At 37.6% G+C, this 25,364-nt stretch overlaps 1 protein-coding gene across 4 annotated transcripts; it reads left to right on the forward strand.

The window, feature by feature from the left end:
• The first annotated feature begins 36 nt into the window (after nucleotides 1-36).
• PI4K2B (phosphatidylinositol 4-kinase type 2 beta) lies at nucleotides 37-25,188 on the forward strand. 4 transcript variants are annotated; one of them, XR_010071257.1, is made up of 11 exons: nucleotides 3,111-3,508; nucleotides 7,827-7,984; nucleotides 12,607-12,807; nucleotides 13,326-13,457; nucleotides 14,837-14,990; nucleotides 16,589-16,656; nucleotides 17,113-17,212; nucleotides 19,819-19,952; nucleotides 21,045-21,104; nucleotides 21,765-22,000; nucleotides 23,713-23,844. XR_010071257.1 is itself a non-coding variant. In XM_063336156.1 (10 exons), exons 1-10 carry the CDS (start codon nucleotides 52-54, stop codon nucleotides 23,884-23,886), a joined length of 1,212 nt encoding a protein of 403 aa, XP_063192226.1. In that variant the 5' UTR covers nucleotides 37-51; the 3' UTR covers nucleotides 23,887-25,188. The 4 variants fall into 4 exon arrangements, 3 of the variants coding, with proteins under 3 accessions (XP_063192226.1, XP_063192224.1, XP_063192225.1); XM_063336156.1 differs by lacking the exons at nucleotides 3,111-3,508; nucleotides 21,765-22,000 and adding an exon at nucleotides 37-82 and having other exon boundaries at nucleotides 23,713-25,188; XM_063336154.1 differs by lacking the exon at nucleotides 21,765-22,000 and having other exon boundaries at nucleotides 23,713-25,188.
• The last annotated feature ends 176 nt before the right edge of the window (nucleotides 25,189-25,364 follow it).

The raw sequence follows: 25,364 nt of genomic DNA on the forward strand, positions 1-25,364 counted from the left end.
GGAAGCAGGCTCCCGCCTAAAGTTTAGCATCAGGCTGTCGAGAGCGGGCACATGCCTTCCCTAAAGGCTTCTTTCTGTCAGGGTAAGAGCCGCCTCCGCGCCTCGCAGCGTTTCTGTCAGCGAAGCTGGTTGTGTGTCTGCGCACAGCAAACAAAGGCAATCTGCTGTGCCCGGCCTACCCACCAGGGCTGTTGGGGGCCATGTGAAAATGTCGTTACAGGCAGGGAAACAAGCTACTAGGAGAGAGGTAATTTGCTTCCTTTTTTTTTTATATTATTTGGGAAAAGGCAGTTACAGAATGACAGAATGGTTGGGGCTGGAAGGGACCTCTGGAGATCACCTGGTCCAAGCCCCTGCCAGAGCAGGTTCCCCCAGAGCAGGCTGGAGAGCAACACGTCCAGGCGGGTTTTGAATATCTCCAGAGAAGGAGACTCCACAGCCTCCCTGGGCAGCCTGTGCCAGTGCTCTGCCACCCTCAGAGTAAAGAAGATTTTCCTCATGTTGGGCTGGAATTTCCTGTGTTCCAGTTTGTGCCTGTTGCCCCATGTCCTGTCTCTGGGCACCACTAAGAAAAGTCTGGCCCATCCTCTTGACACCTGCCCTTTAGATATTGATAAGCATTGATGAGATCCCCTCTCGGTCTTCTCTTCTCCACCCTAAACAGACTCAGGTCTCAGCCTTTCCTCATAAGAGAGGTGCTCCATTCCCTTGATCATCTTTGTAGCCCTCTGCTGGACTCTCCAGCAGTTCCCTGTCCTTCTTGAACTGGGAGGCCCAGAACTGGACACAGTACCCCAGTCACCCCAGTAGGAAATCTGGGACAGGCATTGCACATTTACCAGGAGCTGCCAGTGAAGCCTCAGCAAGTAGAAGCTTACCTGGAGCACAGGGGCTCCTCTGGGCATTGGAGCCCTTCGCTGCCTCCGCTGTTCTTGGCAGTCCGGCAACCACCAGGGCTGGCAGATTGCCACTCGCCATCTGAAAATAACCAGTAGCGAGCGTGCAAAAATGGAAGAGGTATGTTAAGTACACAGTGCGTTTCTTCCAGTGTTTAGTTTCAACCAGCCTGTACCTGGTCAACTGAATTTGTTTATGAAGTCGTATCCGATTCTTCTGTTTTACAGTTTTAAGCTCAGGCGGCTAATTGACATGTGCGAAGTACATAGTGACCGTCCTGCTTCTGTAAGTTTAGTTAGCCCGATTAGGATCTTTCAGGCGTTCTGACGAGTAATCTTACACACCTGTTTGAATTGTTGTCTCAGACTATAATTAACATAGTTTCTTAGTCCTTTTGAACAGAAAAGAGCTTTGCAAGTTGAATTGTCACGCTCCTTATTCCCCGTAGTCATGTGGCATCCGGATTGTTACGATGTGTCGTGTTGGCGTTTCTTTAGAAATTCTGAGCAGCTATTCATCTTGTTCTTTATTTCAAACTATCACAAGAGGGCGCTCACCTAAAGCTAAAAGTGCAGGATTGTGCATGTATTCCCCCCTTTTTTTCTTCCCGTTTTCCCCACCCCGATGTTTCGACATGGTGCTCAGATGTACACTGTAACCAGATGACAAAGTGTGCTCTGTGGATTAGAAGGATAGGGGCAAAAGTGTTAGCGTGAGGAAAATGATACAACTTATTTGCATGATTTAATTGTTAGTAATTTTAATCCAAGTGGCTAATTGAGGGTATTAGCTACTCAGAATTAAAATTAATAGTTTGTTAATAACTATGATGGTGATATGTATTTTGCTTAATTATGAGCTGTCATCGTGCTTGAACTCTGCACTACTGAAGATTGAAGCAATGTAAAGGCTTCGTTAGATCAAGATGTGTGAGCAAGTTACCGAATTCTCTCTTTGCAGTAGAAGATAAAAACTAAGTTAACTGCATTTAGACATACACTAGCATGTGTAGATGAATCCCTAAATCAGAAGAAATAACTAATGAGTTATTTCTTGTTTAGTTTATTCAAAAGAAAGAACTTACAAACTTTTTAGAAACACATGGATGAACTGTTTGACAGAACATTATTGAAACAGCCACAACACACTCATAACTAATGCAGCTAAGGGGAGATGCAGTCTTCCTTAATGGTCTGCTGAGCAAAATTTAGATTTAAAACCTCCCATTTTGGTCTGATCTTTCTGTCTGCTTCACACAGGAATTAACATTTTGTATAATTTTCCATACAGAAAATTACATCCAGTTGCTGTAGCCTTCATATACTTGTTTACTAGGCATAAAATGGCTATTCATCTGGAATCACAGCTGACTGAATATGTTCACTTTTAATAGAAAAGAACGGAAACAGAAATGCAAGTGTGAACGGATTTTATCGAATGTTACAGACATTAATAGTTACATAAGTAAATGACACTCAGCTTAGTTCCAAAGTCCAGTGGCTGGTGAGTAACCTGAGACAAAACAAACACAAGTCAAGCATTTCGGTAAGGTTTGCTTTTGTCGGTAACCAAGCACGGTAATTTTCTTTCTGTGATCCAGGTAAAGTACAGAATTAATCCATTTTATCATGAATAATTATGAGAATAATGAATAATAAATATGTGCAATTGCTGTTTTAGCTGAGAATTGATTTGCTCCCAGTATGATGCAGAATCCCAGTTCCATACAAGTACTCCATGCGTGTATTTTTCTCCTGTATTTCACCAAAATCTTTGAGTACCTGTAGCCCTATTTCACCAAAAACCTTTGAGTTTCCTGAGAAGAGGAAAACCCCTCTTCTCTGGGGAGGCATGGGAGAAGGCATCCAGGCCAAAGTCTGAGCAGCTGTGGGGGTTACATCTGTGTTCCCTGTCTTCCAGTCAATAACGCCAGGATGGGCGGGGGAATAATGGGAATATATTCATGTTGGGTTTCGGCTTCCTTTTGGAAATTACCGTGATAGTGCCTTTTAAAGTATGGGGAGGGAGAGCAGCTGGCTAGCGGAAACTGGTGGCCCGGAGAAGGCCCTGGAGCCCCGCGCTCAAGCCGGACCTCGATCGCTGTTGGGATGTCCCCTCGGTGCCGGGACACAGAGGCGGTGCCGCTTGGGGCCGCGGCCCCTTTAAGGCAGGTGGCGGGGGCGGGGTGCCGGCGCCACGCGCGTGCGCAGGGCCGTGCCGGGAGCCAGGGCTGCCGAGCTGGAGCTGGCGGCCGAGCTCGCCATGGGCTGCGGCGGAGGGGCCTGAGCCCGCCCGGCGGCGCCTCCTCCTCCCACCGCGCTCGGTCCCCCGCCCATGGCGGAGACAGGTGCTGAGGGGCCCGATGAGCGGCTGTTGCTCCTGTCGGAGCCGGCGCCTCAGGGAGGGCCGCCCTGGCGGGGCCCGCCAGGGGCGAAAGCCGCCCCCGGTGGGGCCGTGAGGCTGTGTGGGGAGCTGGGGCTCCAGGAGGAGGACTCGGGTGAGGAGGACTCGGGGCCCGAGGGGGATGGAGAGGACGAGCCTCTCCTGCGGGCGTCCGGCCGCGGCCGCCGAGCGGGCGCCTCCTGGGAGAAGGAGCCCCGCGCCGCCGCAGGTACGGCCCGGGGCCGCCGCCTTCCCGCCGGGCGCGGCTGGGCGCGCGGGGGAGCCGGCGGCGGGGGGGGGCTTGCCCGGGTGTCTTTGCGAAGAGGGGTGTCCGCTGCCCTGCCCTGCCAGCGAGGCTGGAAAAGCCCCTGTGGGGCCTGAAGTGCGGCTGATATGCTGTGGCTGAGGTGGCGGGGACTCCCCGAGGTATCCCCGTCTCATGGGGAGCTTGTTACGAGTTTTCATCGGAAGGCGTAGTGTCGGCGGGGGGCAGAGGTGCGTTGCCCATGCTCGGCTTGTGGGCTCGCTGACTAGTAGCCTTTGAAGGGAAAGTGTTGTGAATGGCTTGAAGTTCAAATGCTTTGTCTCTGTGTGCAGGGCTGCACGAACTCATTTGCATCTTCATGAGTGTCTCCACTGTTACTTCTCCTTGTTCTCAGTCTTATGTTTTGTTGTGCTTTGCTCTGTTTCTTTCTGCCGTTTTTTTTTTTTGAAACTTCTGACTTTGCAAGTTTTACAGACTGTTCTGTGGTGGGGCCGGCTGCTGCTTCCTGAACACTTGGCAAACTCTGTAAAGTTTTCTATTTTTCTGGCCTATTCCAGCAATCACTTGCTTGCGACCCCCATCTTTTCATCCTGTAAAAAAATTTTTTGCTCTGTTTCTGTTCTTTGCTCCAATCATGCGTTCACTTCTTTGTGCCATCACATGTATGAAGAGCTTTAGGTGCGTACTCTTCTGTCATATTTTTCATTTTCATAAAAATGTATCTGCTTTCCATGTTTGGAAATCCAGTCTTGAAGAGAGAAAGAAACGTGATGTGAAAATTCAGAAATGCAAGAACTTAGATATGAGCTTGAAAAGAAGCATAAGCCATTATCTAATTCTAAATATGGGTAATATGATAAACTACATAATATTTATTGCTTACTGTTTTTTTCCTTAGACTTTCAAGCTTTCTGATTCTGTGCAACTTTGTAAGTAGGTGTACATCTAGGAAAGGTTTGCTGATGGAAATCTGTAGACTTCCATAACTTAATAGTGTTTGCTCTTGCAATTGTACCACAGGAGTTCTTGCCAGAGACTGGTAAAAATTATTCCTTTTGCAACAATAGCATATTAAAAAAATCCAAACAAAACCCCCATCAATTTGAGCAAAATAAGTTATGCTAATAACTTTTTTAGTATCCATAGGGAGCTTTTGCTAGTGTACTGTTTAATCATAAGAAAAAAAACTTAATCTTTTAACCAATGGTCCCAAGAGTAGACCAGACCTGTAATGTGAACATGGTGTTAAAATGTTCTCCTGTTGAGACAGTTCTCCTGTCTCATTCCCACATGTGTTACTGAGACTACATTCTAGCAAAACGTAGTAGTTAATGCTTCAGAGTGGAGACTAGAGCCGTGGGTCTTGCACTACTGCGGCAATTAAAATGGTGAATGCAGAGTACCTGGGATCTGCCTCAAGAATATGAAAGAAAATCTCAGAACTGTGATTGATTGCAGCATCTCATCTCTTGCTCTTGTTTCCTTGTCCTTACCTTTTCTGTATGTCTAACACTTGAAGGTACAGGATTGTTTCATCTGTCAGGTGGAACAGATATGCAACACGTTATTCATACATGTTATTGCAACATGGAGAGTGTCTTCATAATGGAATTATGGTCACAATGTGAAACTTCACAGAGGAAGATGAAATTGGTTGAAGGGACTACCTTTAATTATGTTAATGTTAAAATGTATAACGTATAAAGCTAGTTTAGTATTGAAAGTGTTCACACATGTTACTCTTGCAAAGTGTATTTGTTTAGCTTATGTCATGTTAACTTGATGGAAGAACAGATTGAGGTGTCTACATGCATTTGTATCATCTTTGGCTCGCCCTCATTCAGGTATAGCAGCTTCACAGCCTTAGGCCTTGTCCACATTATTTTGAAAAAAATCTATTAAGCTTTGTAGTTAGACTATATTTGCGAGCCCTGATCTCCTGAGTGGGAGTTTAATGAGAATAGTTTTCAGGAGTGGTTGCAAGAAAAAAACCTTGATAAATCATACTTGTCAGTTTAGAGACTGGATTAAGACTAGAATTAAGTTGTGACTGTAACATATTTTCACAGTGGAAAACTTGATTAAAATAACTTTTGAAGAAGAAACCAACTCGGAAGACCCTGCCGCGTTCTGCAAATGTTAGCTTCAATTAAAATGGCTTATTTCATATGGAGAGCGTAGATAAACAGAAAGGAAATTTCTTAAAGCTGCCTGTTTCCTTGTTTTCAGCCTATGTTTTTGTACAGCCACATCGCTTTGGTAACAGAAGACTTTCTAGTAGCACAGCAGCAATAATGAATAAATCATAAGTTTCAGAATTTTTTTTCTCTTCTCTTCTTCCTTGAGCATATGGCATAATGTGGTTTGTTTGTTTGTTTTTAACTAGATTTTTGATCAAATATATTTTTCCTGCAGTTATCTTTTGTGTTAGAAAATACCTGGTTGAAGAATTTCCGCAAGACAGTGAGACTTCTTATGGTTTTAGATTCTGGAATGAATGCACAGAAATGAAAAACTGACCTCTGAGAAAGTTGTGTTCTGCATAGACAACGTCAGTCCCTGTGATAGAAAGTTAATCTGGAGGTCTTCCTCTGGAAGACTAATGTACAGAGAGCAGCTTCATATGGATGTTGCATTTCGTTTGGTAACAGTATAGTGCACAACCCTAACTTTACTTCCACTGACAAAAATATGTAGTAGTCGCAGCTCAGCTGTATGATGTGATGTTTCTTGTGTAGAGATAGTCGAGGCTTGTATATGGAGTAAGATCCACTGATTCAAAGTGATTTTTTGTCCGTAAAAATAAGTGTATTGTAGGTTTTGGTGTTTATTTCCCTAGCTCACTTAAGTACTTTGACAGGGAAATCTTAGACCTCTTTCCCTTTCTCTTGGTGGCTGGCTCCGTGAAATGCAATTCATTGATTGTATCTGACAGTCACAATAATAGTCTTAAAATTAAACTGTAGTTTAGCGCAGAAGTATTGGCCAAGTTTTCTTAACAGGTTCTGATCCAATGGGTTGTAGTTGTTGATCCTTAAGAATGAACTGTTACTAGTTCTAAGGTTTTTCTTCCCGTTGCCAACTTAAACTAAGGTTTTCCTATGTTTTATGCTTTTTAGTTTTTGTTTGGAATCCATGTTATTATTTGTGAGTGGTTCATGCAAGCAAGTGGTAACGTTCTAGAAAACTTCAAAGAATGTACTGTGCTACAAAAAGGTGTCCCAAAACACCAAGAGTATTTTTTTTTTATTTGGCTATCCATAAACTATTTAGGAGTATCTTTTCTGAATGGATTCTGTGTCAGTTGTCATTCCAGAAGAATGTATGTGTTTTATTTTATCTTACGTTTCTTCAAGTGCTGAAATGGGAAGTAGGCAACTTTATCTGTAAACGTTTTATTTAGAATAATGTAGCTGTTTCTTAATGCAGAAATGAGCCCTAATGCACAGGCTCATTAAAATACACTCAGTAAGAATGTGGAATAATTCTAGCCTTAAAAGTAAGGTACAAAAATCTACAGTTTCAGGACTTGCAAAGGAATAGTTTGAAAAAGTTTATAAAGAGCAGTAAAGTATTAAATCCTGGCAACTTCTCTTCTAGTTATCTTTCTAAATAGAGTCATAGAGTTTGCATGAATGCCTGCATAGAGATGATCTTTTGGTCGGTACGTAAAGAAATTCTCTAAGTAGGTGATAGTGTTTCAATGTTGGAATGGTGATGGCATGCAGTGCTTCACTGGGATATTGGTGTCACTTCTCAGTGCTGCATGGAACGGACTGTTCTGTGAATAGCATTGCTGTGTCTTAGCAGATAATGAACATGTTAGCCAAGCTGTTAAATGAATGGTATGATACCATTCCAATAGTTAGTGGGTCACGGACAGTTTACTTTTAGGTGGCTTTTTCTACAAAAGGACACAAAAATCCTAATAAAAATGGTATGTAATATCTTTAGCACCACTTCTACAGTTCTGATTTTGAAGGTATTTTTTTTCTTATAGGCTTCCTTATGTAAATGAAAAATATCCTTGAAAAGTATAAACGCTTTGTGATGGTAGTCTCAAATTAGTTGTTGCAGATTCGGCTGATTTATTTTAAACAAAAGGTTGATTAGACATGGGTAAATCAGTGGGAAAACTTGTACTGATTTAATGGACTGTATTTTTCAGCCTGCTATTGAATGGCCATTAGTAAAGAAGGCTGTTAGCTTTTCAATGTGTTTATGTTGTTATTAATTCCTAATACAAATTACACTTATAATTGCTTGTTTTCTTATTTTTCAGGGCATACAGGACATACTGCTGATATGAATATATTTTTAGATGATCCAGAATTTGCAGAAATTATTCTAAGAGCAGAACAAGCTATAGATTGTGGAGTTTTTCCAGAAAGAATCTCTCAAGGATCCAGTGGGAGTTACTTTGCCAAGGATCCAAAAGGGGTGAGCACTTAACTGCAAAGTCAGAGATGCTATCAGCAGCGAGTTTAAAATGGAAATTTTAAACTTATATTTAAATGGAAACTCATTTAAATAAGTTGTTTAATAATTTATGGTATGCCAAAATCTATGTTGGAAAAATCAATGCAAGTAATATTTAGATTTCTAATTATGTTTTGCAGCATAAGCTAAGCCAAAATAACTATTATTTCTCTGTTGCAGTTTTACCATGTTTTCAGTGATCTACACCAAAGAAATAAAGATAAAATAAAAGTCCCTCTTTAACATCTGAAAACAATTCAGGGATTCCTTTGTGCAGAACCTAACATTTTGTTCTTTGTACGTTTTAATTGATTTTTGACACAACTGAGCTTCTGATTTGTGCACTGTTTGTGTTTCTGTAGCCAAGCCCCCTGTATTTTTATCTTTTCTTTTGAGATAGCCTTATATTTAGGTCATGTCTCCTTCCTCTTGTACAATTGGTAGATGGGCAAGAAGAGTGATGTGAACACATCTACCTTTTAGCTTGCACTTGGCTGCTGAATCTTAGAAGATTTGGTTTCCCCTCCCTTAGTGGTAAATGGTACCTTCAATAGTGATCATCGAAGAGATGTCCTGAGGTTACTTTGAGACAGAGAACTAACAGTTACCTGAAAATCTTGCTTGAAAAGTAACATTTGGTTAGCATTATTAAGAGAAAGTGACGCTTCAGACATACTTTCACATTGTTTTCTTTAAATCAGAAATACTTTTTTTGCCTCCCAACCTCTTCCAAAAAAGAAGGTTCCTGACCCCCACACCTTTGTTAACCTGTCATATCTGGTTTTATTTTAAGCTCAATGAACAGTCTTCTGGTCTTAGGCAGATGTAGGTGTTCATTAATCCTGAGGATCCCCGTTGTGTTAGACATGGAAGTTGTAACATTTTAAGTGCCTAGGTTTCAGACCATATTCAAGATTGTTGTTCTTCCTTGCATCCCCAAAATGGTAACTTCCCATTCATTTAGGAAGGTGGTTTGATTTTTTTTTTTCATTTTTGTTTAGCTTTTATTCATATTATTGGTCATTACAGAATATATTCCTGTTTTGCCACTTAATTTTCATAGGTGTTTGGTTCCATGCCAGTTTTCTGGTGATAGTTTTACACTTTTATTGGTGTGTGATTTTTTTTAGAATAGTTACCTGATTTAATACAAATAAATATATGAATTTATTTCTAAGACTGATTTTGCATTTTTTTGGTGACTAGCAAATGCCTGAGAGACTCACTGTGCCCTAGGGCTAATGAGAGAGTACTTACACGTCATTTTTATAACCGTAGTGTTTTGGATGGAACACCTTATTTCCTGGTTTCTTATGTGGTGATTTTTCTTGTTGGTTTTACTTTTGTTTTGCAGTGAAGTGTTGTTTTTGTTCCTAGTTAAGTTTCTAGTAGTGATTTGCCCTCGCCCTTCATGCAGGTCATTGATTTGAATAAGCATTTAGGAGAAATGAAGCCTAAACAACACCTGATATTTTATTTTTTTTTTATGTGGGCCAGAAAAATCTTATTGCAAAATATGAAACTATTTGCCAACATGGGACTGTGAGAAGAATGATACCGAGTTCCTAGCCGACCTTCAATTTTGCTTTTATTCTTTGCACTAAATTGAGACCTTATCGAAATTTGTTATCCATATTAAAGGTCTGATAAACTTTCATTTTGTCAATAGTGCAACTCCCATTTGTGGAATAGATTTCATATCTTGTTTGACAGAGTATTGCATCATTCGGCCTCAGACCAGTTTTGTGACTTGCTTTCTCCTATTCTTCTTGAGTAATCTCTTCTTCCTTACGCTGGGAAAGAGCTTATTAAAGACACGCTAAGCCTTCTTACTTGTCCGCTTCTGAAGTGTTTACCCACACTAATACCAAGTTACAGGTAAAATAACCTGTTTCCATTAGGTCATCTTACTTGCTGATTTGGCTCTATCAGAAAGATAAAACTCAAATTGCCGAATCAAAATTATTAACTTTTTACATTTATTGGCATAGTTCTATACTGGTATGAAGTAGTTCAGTACTTAAGCAGCACTATTGCTGAAGTGTTGAATGTTTCTGCATTTGTTGTTCGTTGTGTAACCAACAAAGTAAAAGACCTTGTGTGTGTTACAAACTATTCTGCAACATGTTTTTGACAGTTTAGCTATTGGCTATTTGGTAAGGCCAATGGAGTCAGTCTAGAAATTAATTTTGACTTGGAAAATTAAGACTGGCCTTGGTAGGTTGTTTATATATTTAGCTTTCTGTTTCTACGCTGGTCCTCAACAGAACTGGCTCTGCAAAATTTAGCAAGGTTCTGACTTCAGTGAAACGTTGAAAGCCACATCTAGATTTGATAGCATAGCGCAGTATAGTCTGGGCAAGTAATGGGATAAGCTAAGCCCCTTTTTAAAATGGGCAGTTTGTGGGAAGTCTTATCCAAAGAGTGATTCAGAAAAGAGATAATTAATGACTTGGCATATACTGCCAAATATGCCACTACGTTTCTGGGAAATGAAAAGCTGCTAGTTTTGTTTTGAGCAGGTAGATACCCGTGATTCAATAGAAAAAAAATTAAAGAACTTTTAAACAATTATAAACCTAACATTAGAATTTTGACTAAACTCATATACCAAGTAAATTCATTTTCCAAAGTGTTGTGATTTAAAAAATAAAAAAATAGTAAACTGTTCAGAGAACATCCCAGCCTTTCAAGTTGCATAGAATATTTATTGTAAGTGTAACCTTTTATGTAGGTCTAAATTGAATTGTGCCTGTGCAGTTGCATAGAATTTGTTCATGATTTTAAATGTAACCTTACAATCACAGGTAACAGCATATTGAAAACAAGAGAATTTTTGTCAATTTGTTTCCTGCCCCCCTTGACAGGAAACTTATAGGATGAATGCAAATAGTGATATTTTGTAACTTATTTCTCCTGGTAGTTGATGGGAATGTATCAAAATAAATGGACAGTACAGGTGATGCCACTAATGCCTGGTGTCTTGCATAATCTGTTTACAAACTGAATGAAACAAGTTCTCTGTAGTTAGTTTGTCTTGGACAAAGCACGATTGTCTTGGGCAATCTTTGGACTAGTTAGATTGTCTTGGACAAAGTGAAAATTCTCTAGAAGCTAGAACAACTAGCCAGGTCCTCTTTCTAGTCTAGTTGAATCAGCAGTTACTGAAGCAAAATGCTGGTTTCTGACTGCCAGCAAATTTGTTCATGACATAATAGTGTAAATCAGCTATGAGTGTTGGTGCAACAACAGGCAGTGTTTAGCTTATTGAAACACTTTTTTTGATAAGGGTTCGGCAAAGTACTAATATGTGAAAATGCTTCTTAAACAGTTGTTCTTAAGTATGGTCCTGTGAGAAGGAATGAAGATAGGGCGTTTCTACAGCATTTCTCTTGAGCTGCAGAAGTCTCATTACATGAATGTTATGCACTAGGCTAAAGTTTATCACAGACAATTGGAAGGTTATATATTTTTAGTGTGGTAATAATCTTGTGGTTTGAGGTTAACGAATGTAGAATCACGTGTAGGAGGCGCCTTGGGAAATCATGTATTTAATGCCTGTGTTGTGGAGCAGGATCATCTTAAAGTGATTCCTGATGAATGTCTAACCTAACCTGTTGTTAGTGACATCCTGTTTTGCAGACTCCACAACGTGGCAGTCTGTTCCAGTCTTGAGACACTCTTAAGGTTCAAAAGGGTTTTTTCTTTGCAACTTATCCGCTGGGATTTAAGCCTATCATTTCTTGGCTTGTTAACAGTAGATGTGTTGTTGCTTTTTTCTCTATAGCAACCTATTACACAGTTCATTGTGCCCCATTTTCTCTTAGGCTAAACAATCCCTGTTTGTACAGTCTTTCACATTTTTTATGCTTAATCTCATTGGTTTTTCAACTTTCTTGAGTTTGTTAACAGATTCCTTCAAGCATAGTGTCCAAAATTGGATAGAGTACTCTGAGTAATTTTAAGCTTTACTACATGTCTCCAATGTAAGTGGTGGCTGATAGTGTGAACTGTCAGCTTTGAGTCGAGGAATCTACAGCGTGGTAAACACCACCACTCTTTGGAATTGCGAAGTGCAGCACGTTTTGATCCATTCTAACTTAATGCAATAAATAAAATAGATATAAAAGAGAAATGGTAACATTTGATTATTAGCATTCTGTATGTTTGTCGCTTTTCCTGGAAACATTATGTCTCTATGTGAATCATCTCGTCAATGAGTAATTGGTGGTCTGAAAATTATTTTTAAAACTATTTTTAAAACCTCCTTTTTTAAAAACTTAGAATATAAAAAACGTAGTATATTCTAAAATGCAGTCCTAGTTTTGAAAAACTAGTGAATGTTAGCTGGTTTTGACTCTGTTATAAAGAGCTTATTTTGAATTTGTACTACTTCTAGACAAGCATTTGATGATAAATTTATTTGGAATACTATTTTGATAGTTTTATTACTTTATGATCTAAAAGGAGGAACTGTAAAATGCAATTTATTAAATTATTTTGAAAATTAGTTATTTGAAAGTATTGGTTAATCTTTTGCAATTTAAAGCATTCATACTTTGATTTTATATTATTTATCCTAGAAAATTATTGGAGTGTTCAAACCAAAATCTGAAGAGCCTTATGGACATCTAAATCCAAAATGGACCAAATATTTTCACAAAGTTTGTTGTCCTTGCTGCTTTGGCAGAGGCTGCCTCGTTCCAAATCAGGGATACCTCTCTGAAGCTGGTGCCTATCTTGTGGATGACAAGCTGGGGCTGGGAGTTGTACCTAAAACCAAGGTAAAAGTTAAAATACATAAACTATTGAATGCAAAAAAATATATAGTGACAGATTTATCAGTCTTTAGACTGTAGTTGTGGAGATGTGCTTGCATATCGTGCATTATCCCCCAAGTCATTTATAAACTATTGCAAGGCCAAAGGTGCAGGGGTTTGATGTAGAAATAGTGACTGTGATTTTTGTTTTAAAGGATAAGTTTGCGATCTGAATTGAATCTCTCTTTTTTGGAACCACTTCTGTTTCTAGCATTTTCTGACTTTTTCTGTCTCATGTTTTGGTGAGATGCATCGGAAATGCAAAAAGCAGCATATAAAGATTCTCACTTAAGTCTTTTACCACGTTTTTGTTTGAGATAAGTTGAATATTTACTATTCTTCATTTCACATAAAATTTGTCTGTTGGAAATGCCTGATGCTTCCTTTTTCCTTTTTTGACAACCAAGCATAAAACTTACTGTATATTTATAATGGAAATAATAAGAAATTCTGAGATGTGTTTTTAACTTTCATATTTTAAGGTTGTCTGGCTTGTCAGTGAGACCTTTAATTACAGTGCAATAGATCGTGCAAAGTCAAGAGGAAAAAAATATGCTTTAGAGAAAGTGCCAAAAGTTGCTAAAAAATTTAATCGAATTGGACTACCTCCTAAGGTAAGATGGAAAATTAAGTTATTTGTACATTTCCTGATTCTTATACAAAATTTTGAATTTAAAAAAAAAAAGAAAAGAATATTTGTTGGTAACTTCAACAGTAGAAGTTGCTTGTTGAAAACTGTCTCTGAATGACAGGTTTGATAACTATGACTCTTTCTATGCAAAAATCTATCCACTCTTACATCATTCCTTCATTTGAACTACTTTAATAATCTTGCCACTCCTTGTATCAGTCTGCAGTCTTGCTTTCTGCTGGAGGAGTAACACATTAAAATGTTGTACATCTCTCACTGTTTTTCTTGACTGTTTAGTACTCTTCATTTCAGTATTGTGTTTTTATATTGTCTAATTTTTTTTCTCCCCTGAAGTTTATCTAGTTATTTAATTTTTCCTAAATCTTTTTTTTTCTTCTTTTGTTTGTTTTATTCTTTTAGGTATCTTACTGTTTTCGTCCTACCTTCCTTTCATCTTGTGTGCAGTATTCCACTGACTAAAACCTTACATCTTTCTTGCCTAATGAGCCTTATTGTATCCCCAAAATATCACCACAGTGTTCTACTCCTAAACTTTTAAAATACAGGTTATGTACAGCTTGGGTAATCCACTTGTGTCAGTTCCCAGCAATTTTGATCCATGTGACATATGTTATGCAAGCTTGTATCAGCATGGTTATTCCACATGCTGTCTGTTTATCCGTGTCTCTGTACATGTGCATCTACCTGTGTTTTACTGCTCGACTATAAGTTCTCTCTTCAATTTTAATCTTGAGCACCTCTCCAGTTGCCCACACACATGAAGCCTATGCCATCTGTAGTTTTCTTCCTTGGACTTTTTTGGGAAATGTATTTCAGCCATTTTCATGCAAAAATTGTCAGTCTTGAAAAAATGGTTAATGCTGCAGTTCTCATCAATGAAACTTAGAAGCTTTTCAGAGAGGAAGATTTTTCTCCTGTAGTTTTTGGTGAGTTTCCTATGAACTATTGAACCAAGTGTTTTCAAGGAAAAAAGACAATAGATACCACTTCTTCCTCTTTGTTTCAAATATTGTTTGTAATACTGAATGTTCATTTTATGTTGAGCTGTCTGGCTACATGTTATTCCTGGTAAGCTCAGTCGGTGCTTATGCAAATGTTTTTTTTTTAAAAAAAAAAAAAGCCACCAAAAACCTCAGGAAAAAACCCTCATGATTTGAGTCTTACTTTTTTTTTTTTTTTTTTTTAAGAATTTAGGGATGAAAGAGAAACTACTTTTTTGTAATGTCATACTTCCGGTGTTCTGAACTTTGAAAGTGTATAATCAGTTTTTCTGTTAATATCAAGATTAGTTGTGTGGCCTACCTACGTGCATTTTCCAAATGCGGTTTCTTAATGTTACAGGTTGGCTCCTTCCAGCTGTTTGTTGAAGGTTATAAGGAAGCTGACTACTGGCTCAGGAAGTTTGAAACCGATCCTTTACCTGAGAACACAAGGAAAGAATTTCAGTCACAGTTTGAAAGATTGGTTATCTTGGATTATGTCATCAGAAATACAGGTATTTGTTAGTGTCTCAGTATCTGTCTGATTTTGTGAAGCAGAAGTGGTAAGCAGTGCTGGCTGAAAGCTGTTGAGTAATGCTTTTAATGTGTTTCAGACGCTCTTCTCACAATTGAAGGCCAGAATGTTGCATTTTACTCTTTAAAAGAAAATTACTTTGTATTCAAACATTAAATATTGCAATATGACAAAATCCAAACAGACCTTTTTGGCTGTTACGGGATATTTTTAAGCAATGTAAGAATTCAAGAACAAATACTTTCATTATGTTTTAGTTCTGTCAGTAGGCTATTAACTGTCTGTTTCCCCTGATTAGGATGAGGGATGGTGGGGTTTCAGGACCTATAAGAGTAAGCCATGACTATTGTTCCTTTTATGCTAAGCTGGAGCCGGTAACAGCACAGTTTCGCGTCAGTGCGAAATAGTTCATATTCATTGTGACTAGGCACTGAAGTACAACTGTGATGTTTATCTCTGTTCTCCTGCATTCTTATTGCTTTCACTGAGAAGCTGGGATTCTTCTGTTGACTATGTAGGTGATTTATTTCCTCAAGAATTCAAAGGCAGTTTTATATTTGAAATACTTTCTTTGCTGCTTTGTCAGAGGTGGGCACCTTTCCTCTTCTTCAGATATACCAGCTCTAGTTCATTTTCCTTTTCTTAAATTCACTTATTAGAAAGGAATCCATTTGAAAATGAGTCACTCTAACATGTGACTTTTTATAAGTAAACTAAAAGAAGAAAATTTCACAAGAAAGTAATACTTTCTAGATGCTGCTATGGTCTGTCAGCTTTACCAGATAGATCCCCGTGTTTCCAGACAATTACTGTGCCTGTGACTTTCTTGAAATTGTAAGGAAAATACTCGAAATGCAAAACTTCATTATGTGGATCATTTTACCTTCATCTAGTATATGTAATCATGATAGAACATGAAAATCTTCTGATGGATGTTTAACTAAACTTAAGGCAGCAGCCTAAGATGACAGAAGGACCTACAAATCCATGCCGTCATCCCTATCAAAGACCTTGTCAGAGCCTTCAATGTCTCAATTTTATTTGAACAGTGCAGACATTTTTAGCTTCTGAAAGGCTCTTCAGCTGCCCCCGCCCCTCATCTTTGAACAGTATGTTCTCTCCATGTAATCAAACATCGAACTATCTATAATTTTTGAGGACCTCTCCCTTTTCCTGTCAGCATTAAAACAAGCTTAAAAATTAAGTCATTGTTGCAGCTGCTAACAGTATTTTCCCCAGGAAATACACAATACAGCCAATATTTCTGTATAAAATGGACGAAAATAGTTTCTCTTAGTTTTCTTTATATTTTGCTGTATGTTCAGCCAGTTGGGGAAACTAAAGCAGTAATACATACCAAAGAATACTTGGTAAATTTTTGTTCTTTCCAGTATATCAGTTGTCTCAAACATTTCAGTAAAGCTAAAACCCAGGTATTGTGAAAGAAGAAACTTTTTGAACAGTTTTGCCTGACTACTTTGGTAAATTCTCAATTTACAATATCAGTCATTGTATATCACTCTAGATGATGATTTCTTTATAAATGACATGTCGTGACATGCATTTTCCTGTTTAAAGACAGAGGTAACGATAACTGGTTAGTCAGGTACGAAAAACAAGATGATGGACTTGATCTGTCAGATAAGGTAAGAAAACTGTACTGTGAAACTTATGTTCTTTAAATTGTTTAGTTTTATAACTTGGTCTTGCAGGGGATTAAATGTGTGGCTTTAATCCTGGTGCATGGTCTCAAGAAATGTGATAACTGCAAATTATTCTAGGTGAAAAGATTGAAAAGATATTTGGATTAGACTAGTCTGGATAGAACAGTGCTAGAAGCTGTTTTTTTCTTTACTAGCTTGGGCTATAATAAAACAGCAGAGCACATGAGTAGCTGATCTTGTATTTGCGGGAAGAGCTCCTTCTTAATGGTGGTAGAGTCAGAATTATATGTGCTGGAGTTTATTTGGATACTCCTTTATATCGTTGAAGTTGACTTTAAGCAGTGAAGCTAAAAAGTATATTATTTAGTATTTTTAATGTTTTTCACAATTTTTGTAAGCACTTAGGTATCGCTTATTTTTGAAATATTCCTTCCATAGGATAGCCAATGGACTGTAACTAAAGAATCTACTATTAAAATTGCTGCAATTGACAATGGTTTAGCATTTCCTTTTAAGCATCCTGATGAGTGGAGGGCATGTAAGTATTGCATTCTTCAATCATCTTCCTTTTGGGAGAGTAACTTCCAAATTAGTATTTTTTTTTTTTTATTTGGGTCGTTGTAGTAAGAAACTAAGAAGTCATCACTCTAGTTATATATTGAATTTTTAAATAACATGCTCATCTTCATGAAGTTAGCAACAAATGCCATTTTTGCAATGGCAGACATGATTTTAGTCCTTGTTCATAGTTTTTTCCTTATACTGTTAAACAATATTAATACATGAAAATTCATAAACGTACTACTGTATGTAAGCTGACTGATGGTGGGACTGGTAGAAAATTATTTGAGTGCAAGGATATGCAAGTTGTCTCTCTAATGGCCAAATTCCTATTTCAATACAAAGTGTAATGTTTTAGGTGAACAAGGAGTCATGTTACATGTTATTTTTATTTGTTCTTAGCTTTAGCTTATTTTGTAGAAGTTAATTTTTGAGCAGACTGAAAATTGATATTACTGTTAAAGCTAGATTGCTTCTGACCATGTTTCTTACCACTTATAGTTTAGCGGGAAGTGCCCAATAGGGTTTACAATTATCTCTGTTGCCTATTGACCAATCGGGTAATTATGGCAGCTAAGTGTGGGCTAGTTTTGCTGTCAAAAGGCTAGTTAATTACCGCACCCAGAGCTCTGTATTGTCTCTGTATATCTTGATACTCAATAGTCACTGTCCTACATATCTCTTTGCTACAGTCACTTCTGCAGCTATTCTAGAGACATGGCAATTATTGCTTATTTTATACCATCTTTTACTTCAGCATCAAAAGTAATAATCTTAGGTGGTCCTTTAGAGTTCTTTTGCAGTTGGACAAGCCTGTGACAATTCTGCAAAGGTAAACTTGTAGCATAATGCTGTTTAAAATCACAGGCTCTTGAGGGCTAGAGCATATTTTCTTGGTGATCAGAGCAGGTTGGTTGTCAAGGATAACCTCCTCAAAGCCAGGGAACAGCCTATCCAAAAGGCAGGAAGTTGGTCCAGCATAGATGAACAGGGAACTCCTGACTGAACTGGCATACAAAAACTAAGGACCTTTTAAAAAAAATAAAAAAAACCATCTAGAGACTCCACTGGAAAAACAGGGACTTTGTCCAAAAGTGCAAGAATGGAGTCTGGAGAGTCAAAGCTCAGCTGGAGTAAAGCTAGCAGAGGACATGAAGGGCAACAAGAAAGGCTTAAGTAAATCAGAAGTGAGAGTGAAACTGAAGAAAAGTGCAGCAAGGACCTAAAGACAAAAGTAATGAGAAAGAGCAAGTTACTCAATGCTGACTTTGCCTCAGTTTTCACTTGTAAGATTTGCTCTTAGGTCTCGGAGTTCATAAGCAGAGCTTCTGTGAATGAGTCATCGCCCAAAGCAGAAGAAAGGGAGCGCTTAAGCAAAATGGACATACAGAAGTTCAGAGTAGGGTTAGGTTCATATTTTGGAGTAGATGGGATGCATTGGAAACACAGTGGGAACTGGCTGATGTTGTGAGGCTCTTTTCTCATTATTGAAACACTGTAGTGATGTGGGAGGTTGTTGATGACTGGAAAAAGTTAAGTATCACATCCATCTTTAAGAAGGGCAAGATGCAGGCTACAGAGAATGACAGGGTAGCCAGCCTAACCTCAGTCTTCATGAAGGCTGTGGAATGAATCTTCTTGGAAGCCATGTTCAAGCATGTGAAGAGCAAGAAGGTGATGGGGAAGCCAGCATGGATTTACTAAGGACAAACTGTGCTTGACTGACTAGACAGCTTTTAACAATAAGATGACTGGTTCAGTGGATGAGGGGGGAGCAGTGAATGCTGATATAATTTTTTTCCTCCTTGACTTTTGCGAGGTCTTCTGCGTGGTGTCTCGTAGTATTTTTGTAGTCAAGTGTGAGATACGAACTGGACAAACAGACTGTGAGGTGGGTGGATGGAAAACTGGCTGGACTGTCAGACTCAAAGGACTGTGAGCAGTGTTAGAAAGTTCAGTGGGTGGCCTGCTGCTAGTGATGTTCCTCAGTTCCAGCAACTGATACCGTTTGGTGTCATGTTTAACATCTGGTAATATTAATTACTCTTAAAATATCTCCTGAAAAAGCTATTTAATAGCGATTATGTGAAAAATTAAGAACGTCTTTTGCAGCATGCTTAGAAGAAGGCATTTTAATAAACTAAACATTTTATTAAAAAATAGCAGCTACTTTTTTGTTAATTCTTCAGTATGAGTAAAAAATCTTTCTGATGTCTGATTGCAGCCATTATTTTACTCCAAAGGAAACTGCATTACTAAACTAGGAGAAAGCCTTTACTGTTGCTTACAGTATTGAATTTATATATTTCAATTATTTATATTTTAATTTACCTTTTTTACATATTTCTTCAACTAAATATTTATTACTTAAAATATATTTTTGTTCTTTGGGAAAAAGGCTCCGTAGCTGTAATACTGCTTCTGTTACTGTAGCCAAAGAGGTATATGGGGTAACAACATTGTGAAAAACAGTGTGTTACTGAGACTTCCAGTAGGCAGCAGAGTACTGTGTCAGTAGTAAGCACTTGAGTATTTCATTTTTGCTTGTTGTTAATCAGTAAATGTACTGTTTTTCTGCATTAGATCCCTTTCACTGGGCTTGGCTGTCTCAAGCAAAAGTCCCTTTCTCTCAGGAGACCAGAGACTTAGTTCTTCCTCGCATTTCTGATATGAACTTCGTACAGGATCTTTGTGAAGATCTTTATGAACTATTTAAGGTGAATCGAGTGCCGCTTTGAATAGAGCGTTACTGAAATAGCTAATACCTCAAATAGAACAATTAGATGGTTTTTCTGTTTATGAATTTAACTTCTGTATGTCATGATACTGTACTATTTTAGCTTTAACACTGGTGTGGTAGAAATGGTTTATATAATTAAAAGGAAACTGTGTCATTAATGTGGCTAACTGATAATCAGATCATCTGAAAACATAATTACCTTCTCTATATCTGCTTCACATAATCAATTAAAGCTAGTTAACTTTTATAGCACAGATCTGTGTAGAAACTCCATTTAACATACCTGTGTGGTGTGTATACATTTAAGATAAACTGTATCAACCTGAAAAAATCACATATTTAATGTAACTTAAAGTAACTGCACACCTTTCACATACTTAATTTTAAATACGTATATTGTGTGAAGCTGATGCTGGAATCTTGATCAGGTAAGTCTAAACTTATTTTAAAGATACCATAACTGTGCTACAATATTGACATGTGAAGGAGTGTCTTTCTCTGAAACACTCCATGAACAATTGTGTCAGCTGTTCGAGTGAAATAACCCAAATGATCAGGATGGAAAAAAAAAAAATGGAAATTTTAAACTTTCAGTGAAAATGCAGCTGTGATGTCAAAACTAGATCCTGAAACACATTTGTAATATTTGCGTCTTTGACTCAGTTGTATTCAGAGTGACTTTGGGTTGTCTCTTGAACCCAGTGGAAGTGGAAGTATTTAATAAATCTGAAGGAAGAGGTATTCTTTTGTGAGAGTCAAGGTGAGAGAGAGAGTGGTGTAACATTATTTGATGGTATTAAGATTACCTACCAATGCCCTAAAGTGGTATCCACTGATGTATTTTACTTTTATGATGTGGAATGTCCTTCATTTTCACATATGTAAACTTGCTGCAAAAAATAGACCTTTTTGTAGGTTGTACTATGACTATTTGAAGCTTCCAAAAATTATTATAATGTTGGTAAATATGACTATGCATATTATGAAATTGACGAATTTGTGTGCTAAATACATGGCTAAAAAGAAATGTGTCATTTCCTATAACAACTGTTTGTTTTCCTTATTAAAGACCGACAAAGGATTCGACAAGGCTACTTTTGAAAACCAGATGTCTGTTATGAGGGGGCAGGTAAGACAACTTCTTTATGGGTTTTTTTATGTATTTTTAGAGTTATGTAAAGTGACTCCTATTGAACTGAAAGACACTTGAAGGTATTTTCATCTGAGAAGACTAAATTTGTTTCTAGAGTTTGTTCTTATTTGCATATAGATGAGACAGCAGAAGGTGTGTACTGATTATTATTTTTTATTTTTATAGAAGACTTTCTTAAATAATGTAATTGTGTTTTATTGCTTTTGTGGGGGATAAGGGAGGACTTAATACCTATATATTCTTAGAGGGTATTTTAAAAATGAAACACTGGAGAAGAGCCATAAACTTGGATGGAAAATTTGGTGGGTAATTTTGTTATGTTATTAAAATAAATGTGACTTTATTTTGGAGTGTTAACTTGATAATTGAAATACCTCTCACAAGAAAGCAATATTAGGTAATAAAATTTCTTAGTCCTAGCAAATGTCAGAACCATACTTGGAACCAATCCAGTCATTTTTAGATTAGAAATTTGATGATAATTAATTGTTGGGTGGTTTTGTTTTTTTTTTTTTTTTTAATACTGAAAGAAGAGAGGAGAAGGGTTTCTCCATCTTCCTGTTTTAAAATTTAAGACTGGTGTGACATACTGGAAAACAAGCTTTAGCTAAGAACAAATTATTTATTTCTTTGTAGGCATAAAACGGTGATTTGTGAAAACATAAGGGAATTGGACTAGAAAAATTAATAGTCCCATTTGCTCGGAATTTATTGAAACTGACTTCTGCGTCCATAAATTCAGCATGGATAGTTTAAAGCCAGACACTCACAGTTCCTAGAGTGGCTTAATCTGACCTTTCTCTGTAGAGTTTCCCATATCAAGAAGTACCTTGCACAAGACTGCAGCTCTGCTTAGTCAAACATAATCCCAGGTAACATTACTTATGTGTGGTGACTACAAGTGAGCAAACCTTACTTATTTCAGAAATAACTCCTCTAATTCAATTTAATAACTTTTATGAGAAGTTTGTGCAGTCACTGGAAGGTCACTTCTGAAGTATTCATCCATTTTGAACTGTGCGAAGTAGCTTTTTTGTGATGAGACAATTGGCTACCGGGCATCTGTTCTTTAACAAAAAGATTAAGGAAAAAAACTTGATCTATATAATTGAGAGAAAGAGAGAGATCTAGCTAAGATTGTCTAAATTAATTTCCCACCGTAAAGGCTAAATCTGGACCCTTTCTTTGTACCCTTTCCCTGAGGCGGATTTCAGCAGAGATTTGGGGTTTTTGTTGTGAGTTTTGTTTTGTTTATTTTTGTTGTTACTTCTTTTTAGATATCTCTAGCTAGATAAGAATGTGTTTCACTGGGAGATGTCAGGTTTTCAGGCATAGATTTAGCGAAGCAATGCAGATAATGAGTTATTCTTGGTTGTGATTAGAAATACATCAGCAAATGATGCCTCTTAGCACTGATTTTAGACTTGCTTTTGGTGTAAAACCAAAGTATGTTACAAGGGCATTATAGAAGAGTTGGGTATTTAGATCACGTGATAACGGATTCCTTCACTTAAGATGAATTTGCAGGATAGACAAAACATCTGTAAATATATCCTTAAAAATCAAAACTTTAATCATTGTAAAATGAAGAATCTAGTTGATAAAGATAAGGAGGCTGAAAAGAAATATATCTTGCATGTAAGGGACGAGATCTCTAAGGTACCAAAAGTAGAAGCATATTGTTGTGAAGCAGGGCGGGGGGGAAGTTGGAATATTTGAACCCAAGATAAGCAGTTTTCTCAAGAATATAGAGACTAAGCAACCAGGTAAGGCAGGTGTAGAAAGGATTGCCTTAGAAAGTATAAATGCCAGGTAGATTGGCTGGAAGAGACAAATTTTAATAAACCATGCAAATGACTTTATCTGTCAGGGTTCTTCAGCCATGAAAGTGCAGAATGAGCAAAGGATGACTAAGTTGCACAAGGAAGAAAAGGGTGTTGTGGAAGGCAAAAAAAAAAAAAAAAAAGGATTGTTATTCAGGATAATGCAAATTTGTCACCAGAACTAAATTGAATACTTGCCCCAGTTCTCAGCAGGATAACCTTGAACATGGAGTAGACTATCAGGGCAGTTCATGAGCACTGAAGTTTTGGAAGGAAGGTAACAGAGTCCTGGGAGCTGAGGTCTGAATTTGGATCTTAGCACTGGGTTTGGTGTGGGTTAATAATATGACTTCATGTCTTCTGATGTGAAAATAACTTGTAGCTGAACTCCTGGTAGATCCAATGTTAAATATATGTTGATTACTTTCTTGTAGGTTTTTTGTCATTAAAGGTGCAATGCTCTTAAGAGATGTGCTAAACTTAAAATGCTCTTAAATTTTTGTCTCTAACATTTTCCAAAAATTCCAAGAGGATTACGTGAACTGTTCAAGAAAAGAATAGATAGTCAGATAGCAGTAAGATGTCATAATGTTACCACATAAATAAATAAAATATTTCTACTTGAATAGAGTAATCAATTAAAAACAATTGGACGGCTCAGTCCTCTACAGAATTGATTTAAGAGTGGCATCTAAATTTATAAGCCTGTTAGCTACAGTTTTATTTGTGTGCCTTCACCTTACCTGCTTTTACTCTTTCAGATACTAAACCTTACTCAGGCATTAAAGGATGAAAAAAGTCCCATTCAGCTTGTTCAGATGCCACGCGTGATTGTGGAGCGAAGCAGCACTGGAAGTCAGGGCCGGATTGTTCACCTGAGTAATGCGTTCACACAGACCTTTCATAGCAGGAAGCCTTTCTTTTCCTCCTGGTAGCAACAAAAAAATGCGTTGGAAGAGTAAGTTTGTCTTAACTTTAGAAAGCTACTTCTGTGTAAAGGTTCTGCAATAACGTACTTCTGCTGTATACCAAGAGCTCTGACTGCTGACACCTCAGAACTTAAATTCTAAAGACTTAGGAAATGTATTTTGAATGTAATAAAAGTTTACAATTTTTGTCTCAAAATTGTGAATTCTTATGTCAGGGAGTGAGAAGAACTTGTCCATATTGTATTTTTATAGGCTAAATTAATGTATTCTGAATAAAGGAAGATACACAGTTTGCATATGCTGAGAAACTACTTTTGAATACAACAGGATTTTTTTTGTTTAGTATGAATGTGAGAACCTATACACTATCAGTTTCTTTTTATATGGACTTAAAAAAAAAAAAAGCATAGAATGTTATCTTTGATTGTGAAAATGCTTTTCCTTGGAATTTCTTCCTGATATTTTAAGCTGTTTGTAGATTTTCATAGGCTACTTGAAAAGTCATGCACTAACAAAAAAAAAAAAAAATAAAAAAAAATAAAAAAAAATCAATCTGTCCTTGACAGACAAGTGAAAGAAAGGGAGAAGGGCGGAAAAAAAAAATGCTCCAAGTTGGTTTTTTGCACATGGGGACCAAAAATAGTTAAATAGTTGAATTACAGCAAAATTCAACCCGAGTAAGTACACACAGTTCCTACTGTGACAAAATCAACTGAGTGTATGTTCCAGGGGTTGAAATTTCACTTGTAGCTTTTAGAACTTGTGTCTTTGAGCACATGTGTGGGGAATTGTGATATTTCTTGTATGGAGCCATCACAAGGAAGGAGTTGCACTGTGTTGTTACCGGCTTGTTTTGCCATACGTGTGTAAATGTGTCCATCGGTTGTCACCAGGGTGGTTCTGCACGATTAGCGACAGAAGCACTGACGTGTTCATCACAAAGCCGGTCTGCCTTCTGAATTTCTGTCTAAACACACTGTTATTTTTTGACTGGAGGAAAAAAAAAACAACCCAACTGTAATACATAGAGCACAGAGACTTCATATTGTGCCCTCAGCTGGTTGCCATTTGCGTTTGTGTTTAAGTTTTGTGGTTTAAGACCTGCTGGTCACGTTTCTAGATCTGTGGCTTATGTAACATGGTAAATATTTTTTTATTTCAGTAATTTTCTGGACAGTTAAGACTGGGAATGGGAGAAAAATTGCTGCTTTTATTAAACTTTCAGTATTTCAGATGTTGCTGTATTTTGTAATTCTAAGCAATACTGTTGAACTCAAAAAAAAAATAAAATGCTTGTATTTTATATAATTTTGAGTGGATGTAAACATTAATGTAGCATGTCGGCAATTCACATGATTAACTGAAACATTTAAGCCTTAAGTGTAAAATTCACTGTACAGTGGAGTTCAAAGTAAATTTGAAGTGACCACTTTGATAAACTTCCCGTGACTGTTTTTATCTGAACAGTTTATTAAGAAACCGAA

The sequence above is a fragment of the Chroicocephalus ridibundus genome, chromosome 5 (genome assembly GCF_963924245.1).
Source record: "Chroicocephalus ridibundus chromosome 5, bChrRid1.1, whole genome shotgun sequence".
Lineage (NCBI taxonomy): Eukaryota > Metazoa > Chordata > Aves > Charadriiformes > Laridae > Chroicocephalus > Chroicocephalus ridibundus.